Here is an 8778-nt window from a genome sequence, read left to right on the forward strand (position 1 = left end):
ATGCCCTCCTTGGCACAGAAGTCCCTGAAGGCGTTGGAGATGTACTCCCCACCATTCTCTAAGCTTAGCGCCTTGATCCTCTTGCCAGTTTTGTTCTCCACCGAAGCTTTGAATTCCACAAACTTCGAGAAGACTGGATCTTTCTTCTTCATGAAGAAGATCCAAGTCTTTCTCGAGTGGTCATCAATGAAGGTGACATAATATCTGTATTCCATCAAGGATGGAGAGGAAAATGGTCCACATACCAGCTCCAAGATGCTCTTGGCCCTGCTGTCTCTGCTGGAAAAAGATGTCTTGGCATAGTTGCAAAGTGTGCAACCCTTGCAAACATCATGCTAATATACACTGTACTGTAACAATCTTGTGTCAATCTCCATCAAATCTTCAGCGCTCCATGTTGTAAGTGACCCATACGCCTATGCCAAAGCTCCCCAAGATTACATCTATGCACATTGATCTCTCTATTGCTCAAGGTCGCTTTTGTCTTAAACTGTAACTTGTAGAGGTTCTTCACCCTAACTCCAATCTGCTTCATGGCTCCAAAATTTAAGGGCTTGAGGAAATCTTTTCCTCTGCTAAAGATAACCTCATAACCTTTGTTTTCCAAGGTTAAGACTGAAAGAAGGTTTTTCTTCAACCCTAGGACATAGATGGCATCTCTAAGGTAGAGAGGATTCTCCAACTGCCTGAGCTATCTTCTTCTCGGAAAGGTGAGGTATGATGTGATCCTTGTCTCCTTCAAGGATTATTCTTCTGGCCTTTGCGTCCTTCTTGTTATGCTGGGCCAACTGCTAAGGATTTGCTGGGGTGGCTGATGGATTCTCCACAAATTCCCAAACTTCCTGCTCCTCCAAAACTATACCAATTCTCTCCTTCCAAGAACATAAATTAGAGGCCCCATCAAGGTGGTTCTCAAATCTTAGCCCCAAATATGCCATCTCGATTGTTCTATCTGCTCAGAAATCCTTGTGTAGAGCCTGCTAGGAGAAAACTCTAGTGCGGATTGTAGCCAAAAAACCTAGCGCAACCCTGAAGTGAACTATGTTCCCTTTCCTCTGTTTTTCACTTGCTCTTGAGGAAAATAACACGCTTTCTAGTCTTCAATCAGAGACCCGCTCTAATACCATGTTAGCTTTCTAATACCCAACTGCTAATTTAATAAAAATTCCGAGACGAGAAAAACGAAAAACTGAACTCTAAACTCTTTTACTAAATATGCTAAGTATTCTAATAAATAGTAGTAGCGGAAAATAAATTTAAAAAGACACAAGCACACAATAAAAATACTCTAGAATTTACCCAGGAAATCCCAACTGAGGAAAACCTGCCAACTTGTGTGTTTTATTAATACTCTGCACAACAAAAATCGTAGAAAATTGATTACAAATATTGGGAAAAATTCCCGTTCAATTCGCTATCCCTATGAGGACTATTCTATGCCTCTCTAATTAACTCAGCCTTTGCATACGCAGTTGTATGGACTCGTACAAGCTATTTGGCTCTCTTCGCACGTTGAGTTGGCCTTGAAAGTGAGCATGCTACTGAACTATTCGGCCCCTGTCTCTCCGCCCTAGTACACTGAACTAGAATCTCTTCTTGGTGAGCTAAAATGCACAAGTCTCTAGCGCATATTGATGATAACCAAGTTTATGCCCTTCCCTTTTTATAAAATCGAACCGGCCCTTCAACTCAAGTCGAACTGGCCCTTTAACTCAAGTCAAATTGGCCCTTTAACTCAAGTCATTCTAGCGCATATTGATGATAGCCAAGTTTATGCCCTTCCCTTTTATAAAATCGAACTAGCCCTTGCCCTTCAACTCAAGTCAAATTGGCCCTTTAACTCAAGTCATTAATTCAAGTCAAACTGGCCCACTAACTCACATCATTAATTCAAGTCAAATTGCTGAGATCGATTTACTTTTTGACTATAGGAAAATCAAAATTTTCCTAAGTCAAAATTAAGTGAAGGTATAACTACGCCTTAGCTTCACTTGTGGGTTCCAATGCCGAATTTAGCGCACTTCTAAATTTAGCAAAACCCTTCCATCTCTAACTTCAATTGACAATGTCCTCCTCAATTTTGTCTAATAGCCCTTGAAAAAAAAAAAAATTAAAATAAAAAAAAATTAAAACTAAAAAGAAAAATACATAACAAATATCAAAGCCTAAACTAATTTGCAATCCCTAACTCACTCATTCGACTTACCAAACTTACCTCTACTTGGCTTACCACACAACACTATTTGACTTACCAGTGAACTGTTGCCTCTCCTCCCCCGAGTGCTCCTTCAATGCTTATTGTCCATTTTAATTTTCAGTTTTATCCTTCAAGTCTCGACTCTAGATAGCGATGACCTTAGACTGATTCTTTGACTCATCATTCTTTACTATTTTTGAGTTTTAATTATATCAATTTACCATTCTAGTCTCCCTTCAATATCTACTATAGTCTATTTTGCGTAGTACTAATTAGATTCTAGAATGATGAATTTAAATTTTGAATCAATTTTGAATCTAGAATAATGAATGATGAATTTAATTTTTAAATCAATGTAGATTCTAGAATGATGAATATGGATCAATGTATTTCATTATTTAATTTGATTATTTATGGATCAATGTATTTATACTTTTATTATTTAATAAGAATTCAAATATATATATATATATACTCCGATGTCCCTTATCCCCCCCTAAATTTCCCTAAAATTTGAGGGTACTCTCACATGTACCGCTTGTGCGTCTCCACGCACTCGCGTCACCCCATCCGGGATGTTAGAAAATCAGAAAGACAAATTTTCTTATGTTGATAATTATCTATGATATCTTTGAATTCTTATTATCTTTCTTATGTTCCTTTTTATCTTAGTTCATCAAGTAATTACTAAAACCAAAACACAAAGATCAAGGACACCAGATATAGGCACTCAGCCAGGGTTAAAACCCCCATATAGGGGAAAACCCAGTCAAGAACTCTTCCTTTAGTAATTCAAATTGAGATAGACCAAGACCCTAGACCAACAAATCTTCCTCCTCCACCAAGTCAGCCTTCCAAGATGATATAGTAGTCTCTTCTTATCCAGCATCCCAACAAATCTTCCTCCTCCACCAAGTCAGCCTTCCAAGATGATATAGTAGTCTCTTCTTATCCAGCATCTTCAGCCCAACAACAATCCACAAATTCGACTTCCCAGCTACAAAATTTCGACCTCCTTCTCCTTCGCTATCCTTTTTCTTCTTTTTCCTTGAAAATCACACTTTTTTCTGGCCCCAGAAGTTGCAGATCGAACTTTTTGTGAGCGAGTGACAAATGAGGTCGAGTTGCTGTCTTTATATAGTGATTCTGCTGCGCAGTTTAGGCCAACATGTCTAGTTTCGAGGCCGACTTGGTATAGGAGGCCTGATTGACCTATTTTACAATAAAATATATTTCTTTGACAGATAAATCCCAAGAAGGGTTCTTTACATTAGGACATGGACAAGGACACTTGACATAAACCCTAGAAGCCTTCAATGGAGGCTTTGACCTAAAAACAATTGACCCAAGCATGAAACCCATGCTTTAATAAGTCAATTTCTTTTAATAATAAAATTCTTTTTTCTTTCTTTTGATAATAAATTACATTATGACTTGAATACAATTATGAAGATCGAACCTAGTTACATTCTTCAACACTGGAGTCTTGGTGGAACATTGTTTTAATGAAGATGTTGAATATCTGTAATAATTTTTTTTTCTTTGGTTTTCTGGCATTTTCTGAGATGATGATAGAGAAAAATGCTTCTCTCGGTTTTGGATTTGCAATTTGCAGGTTCAAAGGGAGTACCATTTACCTGCTGGTGACTTTCCAAATGTTGAACATTTCAAGGAAGTATTGAGTGGTTATAACTTCGATAAATTTGAGAAGATTAAACTAAAAATGATTCCGACAGTAGATGACATGCTAGGATATGACATCCCTGACTTACTGCGCAAGTTCCGCAACCCATACGACTGAATTGTTTGTAAATTTTTAATCTTGACATTTTATTATTCTCTGCCTGGATTTATTTGCAGAGATACATGTCACATGGATGTCATATCAGTGTGGTGCATATTGTGACCGATGTAATTGTTGCAATTTTTTCACTCTTGCAAAACTCTGGCATACATGCAGCTCTGCCTATCTAATATTATGTTTACTTCTGGAGCTAGTCACCAATTAAGAAGTATTCCAAATTTGTCTAGTGATTAACATTTTTCTTCAAGTGCACTTCCACCTTCTGTTTAGCATCCACACTACCCTGTTCAAGATTAAGTCTTCATTAGTGTCTGTCTGTCTGTACTGCAGTAGTGTGGGAAAGTTCTGAATGTAGGTAGAGTGAAAGCAAGCTGTGAACTTCCTTGCAAATCACATTGCTGTTGTTTCGGGTAGATTTAAGCAAGCAGTTCTATGATTTTATGATTGGTATATATTTGTATGCAATGACTCGCTAAGTTCTAGCGCTGATGCTTAATGTTTTATGACTTCACAATGCGTTCAATTTTGATGGTTAACTATGCAGTTGTAGTTGTTATATTGTAATGCAATTGGAGGGAGGGTATGTTTCTTAATTGCAAATAATCTGGAGACGTAGGGATATTGATGCAAAACATATTGAAATATGAATGAACATTATGTAGGCGGTACTCACACATACATGGCCACGTAGCATACGATTGGTATAAAACATACAATAAAACACTATAGTAACTGGAATATGATTATGCAACCAGTAACAGTTCGCCGATATGTGAGCTTGATTGTTGGAGATAAGATTAGCGTTGCGTGGTGCTGAGTTTCCAAGGGTAGGGAGAGTGCTCCTCGCACTCTTGGAAAATGTGAATGCCGTTGTGAGCATTCACTGTTGTACCCTTTTGATAGGGATATGTGGAAATGTAGGAGGGAGCATCCCGACAAAATGTGGTGTGTTGTTATTAGAAAGGGGGACTGATATTTTGGGGAGAAAATGATATTTTGCAAACTAATCACACACAAAAACCAAGAATATGAGAGAGCTTGAAAGAGAGAAATACTTCTTGGATGTCCAATAATGAGAGTGATTGTCTCTTTATAGTAAAGGCATGACTTCAACCCCTGATGCATAAACCCTGAAATACGGAAATCCTAACATGAGTTAAAAGTACGTTAAGTCATTAATACAACACTATCATAAAGCAAACTAAGTCATAAAGTGACTTTATTGTTATGCCCAAGTCTGCAGTCTAGATTACCATAATAAACTCCAACATCCTCCCTTAATGGTTATTCTTGAAATATTTAGAGTTTTGCTTTGAACTTTATAATATTATTTGGGCCAAGAGACTTGGTGAGAATCTTTATAGCGTGGTCATGTGTTGGGCAATACTTCATCTCATCTACTCCATCTTCTACAACTGTCAACGGAAATAACAATGTATGTCAACATGTTTTGTGTACTCATGCAAGACAAGGTTCTTTGCAAGTGGGAGAACTCACCGGTTGTCATAAAAAAGTAGGTTCATTTTGATCAACCCGCATATATGCAAGTACTTTGTCTAAGCCACACTACTTCACATATGCTGCATTGTTCTGAAATCGACTATGTATCATACAAGAAATAGAAACTAAAGTTAAAAAAAATATTTACTAGTGATGAAATCAGCAAATACATTGACATCAATCCTGTTTTATTTGGCTCGTAACTGTTGCATAACCTAACTACCTTTTCTCAATGACATCTATTAAACTAATGTTTATCATAATTAACCACCTTTTCTCAATGGCATCTATTAAACTAATGTTTATCATAATTAAATATTAAGACCACCTATCTAATGTGCCTTTATTATAATTCATTATAGGCATACTGGAGTGTTATACTCAAACAACCCCTCTTGAGTCTTAAGGCTACAATTCTAAATATTAAAGTTTGATTGACAACAACAACATAGAAAAAAAACCTTTTTCTTAAACAACTTATCTTCCGTACATATTTGGAATCTTGCAGGTACTCCATCATGTTGTCTGATCACGCTTGTAAGAGTAGAATTCTTGAGTTCCAAAATTCTTCTAATTACCGATACCTCTGAATTCCCAAATTACTTGGACAACAATCTATGTTGTTAAACCTTCTTTGATTCCCTTTTGTATCTGTCTTTGCCCCATTGTCACATTCTCAACTTCATATTCAGGTTTAGATGATTCTTCGAGAACTTAAGAATTTAAAAGATTTGAGAATTCAGGAATTCTACCCTTACATGGGTGATGAAACTCATTTTGAAATTCATACTCAGGTATTGATGCTTTTTCAATTGTGGAAATTTTCACTGTCAAAGCAATATTTTGTTTTCCTTCATCTTTAGCCTTCCATTTCAGAATATTGTTGGCTTGAATTTTACAGGTTCATGTTGTATGACCTATTTTTTGCAGTAATGATACTCGAGACCTTTAACTATAAATTTCCCTATTTTTCTGGACATTCAATATTTAGCGAGTAATGCTGCATTGTGTGGATTGAGAGCACCCTCTGAATCTGCTTCATTGAGTCCTCATTTAGCCTTTTATTTTTAGTGAAAAGAGATGACTTCATATCATAGTTTAAGGCAATTGACTTAATGTAAAAATAACGTTGTTGTAAGTTGAAGGTAAACGTAATTTATCTAGCAATAGCACTTTTACATCTTTTTCTACTTTTGTGAAAACTTCAAATAACTATTTTATAATCAACTTCAGATCATTTATTTCGCTGGACATGGTAGCTTCACCAACTATTTTCAATATAACGAGTTGTAATATTAAATAAAATTTTGCATTCATTGTTTTTTGTACCAAATAACTTTTGTAATTCCTCCCATATTTCTTAGAAGATCCGTCTAGATCAACATGATGTAATTTTGAATCTTAAAGAGCAAGACCAATGATTGAATCCACATTGTTATCTCTATTTTGCCACCTGATCAATTTATTAAGCTGTGTAAGTTTTGGTTCAGTGCCTTTGATGATTCACCGTAATTTTTTACACATTAAAATGCATTCGAATTTTCACTTTCCAAGAATGAAAATTATATTGATTGAATTTTTCTGATGGGATTTCCATTCTAAAAAAGTTTGACGGGAAGTAACAATAATAACACATTGTATTTTGAAAAACTTCTGGTCTTTGAATCTTTCAAAATACATTTATTGGATTTTTTTTAATAGAACATTACCACTGTAATATAGGGCTTTATCTTATTTTGTATTTATACTAAACTTCACAATATAAGTAGTTGACGCAAAACCACTGCTCTAACTTTGGGAGATTTAGAATTTGACCATTTATGAGATTTGCATATCGTTTTGTAGTGCACGTCGGCTTTGACTAATTTCTCCCTTTAGCCCGAATAACTATGGTGGCCCTATTGGAAATACTGAGAGCAGGTTGGGGGCTGTGGAATTTCCCATTGGAATTTATTTTTCTATCTACTGTAGATTATTTGTCTTCAAAATTAAATTACAACAAATAACAAATAAATCACTATTGCATTTTTCACAAATAATAACAAGAATTGAGAAATGATGCACGCACAAAATAATTGACACCAATATTTTTGGACAAATTGTCCATGGAAAAATCCTCGTGTGGGGAAAACCAATTTTGCAGATGAGGGTTTTATTATGAATTTTTAAGCAAAATTGAGGAATACAATCAACGTTCCTTTCATTGGCAAAGCTCCAAAATATAATATCTCCAATGACAAAATCGTTTTAGAAACCCAAGTTTCCTTTTGCAAAAACCACATGACCTCCTGCTTGTAACTCACACTTCTTGCTTGCAACTTCCACTGACAATCTCGAAAATGCATATGAACATCTATGGGGAAAATCAATTTTGCAGATGAAGGTTTTATTATTAATTTTTCAGCAAAATTAAGGGATACAATCAACTTGCCTCTCACTGGCAAATCGATCTGGAAACCCAAGTTTCCTTTTGTGAAAACCACACAACCTCCTACTTGTAACTCATACTTCCTACCTGCAACTTGCACTGGCAATCTCGAAAATGCGTACGACCCTCTCGGGAAATTTCACTGCCTCTGGAAATTCGTTTCAACAATACCCTGTGCCTCTTGCAACTCGACTAAGCAACTCACACCTCCTCCGATGCCTGTCTCTAGCAACTAGAAATCGAACTGCTGCCTAGCTATGCCCACTGGCTATATGGCTTCACTGCAAAATAATTTGGCCTCTCCCTTCTCTGAATGATGGAATCTATGTGGAGAATTTCTCCGAAATTTTTCTTCTTAATCCCTCTGTTGAAATCCCGTTGCTAGTGTCTCTCTTTGCGCATTCACTATCACTATAATTCACTATCTCTAAGTGATCTCCAATGCCTTATCGAATTGCTCTCATAATCTCTCGTTGAGAAACCAATGACCCCGATCTAATCACAATTGATGGCTAAGATCATCTTAACCCTGTCAAGTGACTTTTTTGGAAGGTCTTTAAGGAAAAATCGATTTACCTCAATTAATTTGATTTAATTAACCAATTTTCCTAAGTTAGACTCAATAAAATATTTAATAATTGGCTAAGTAATCTAATTAAGGCTTTTTCCTTGGAATTTTTTTGGGTTTTGGAGATAATTATCCTCTTGTGTTCCTTAGCCTCATAGACACCAAATAGAGACTAGAACCCATGTCCGAGCTACTAAAAAAAACAACACTCCTTTTTAGCGAGGAAGATGTTTTCCACTACTCCCAACCTATCCCTGAAGTAGACAAACTTTGCCTTACCC

General features: G+C 36.2%; 1 protein-coding gene across 2 annotated transcripts in view; it reads left to right on the forward strand.

The window, feature by feature from the left end:
* Window positions 1–4515, forward strand: part of LOC149222548 (EH domain-containing protein 1-like) — a 193830-nt gene extending 189315 nt beyond the window's left edge. For both annotated transcript variants that reach the window (XM_089385507.1, XM_089385508.1), the window contains exon 14: window positions 3813–4515. In XM_089385507.1, coding sequence (XP_089241633.1) covers window positions 3813–3998 — 186 coding nt within the window. In that variant the 3' untranslated portion in view covers window positions 3999–4515. The remainder of the gene's footprint in view (window positions 1–3812) is intronic.
* Window positions 4516–8778: the final 4263 nt, after the last annotated feature.

Source organism: Pinus tabuliformis, chromosome Q (genome assembly GCF_031772625.1).
Source record: "Pinus tabuliformis cultivar Carrire ecotype Pingquan chromosome Q, CPIR1, whole genome shotgun sequence".
In the NCBI taxonomy this organism is placed as follows: domain Eukaryota; kingdom Viridiplantae; phylum Streptophyta; class Pinopsida; order Pinales; family Pinaceae; genus Pinus; species Pinus tabuliformis.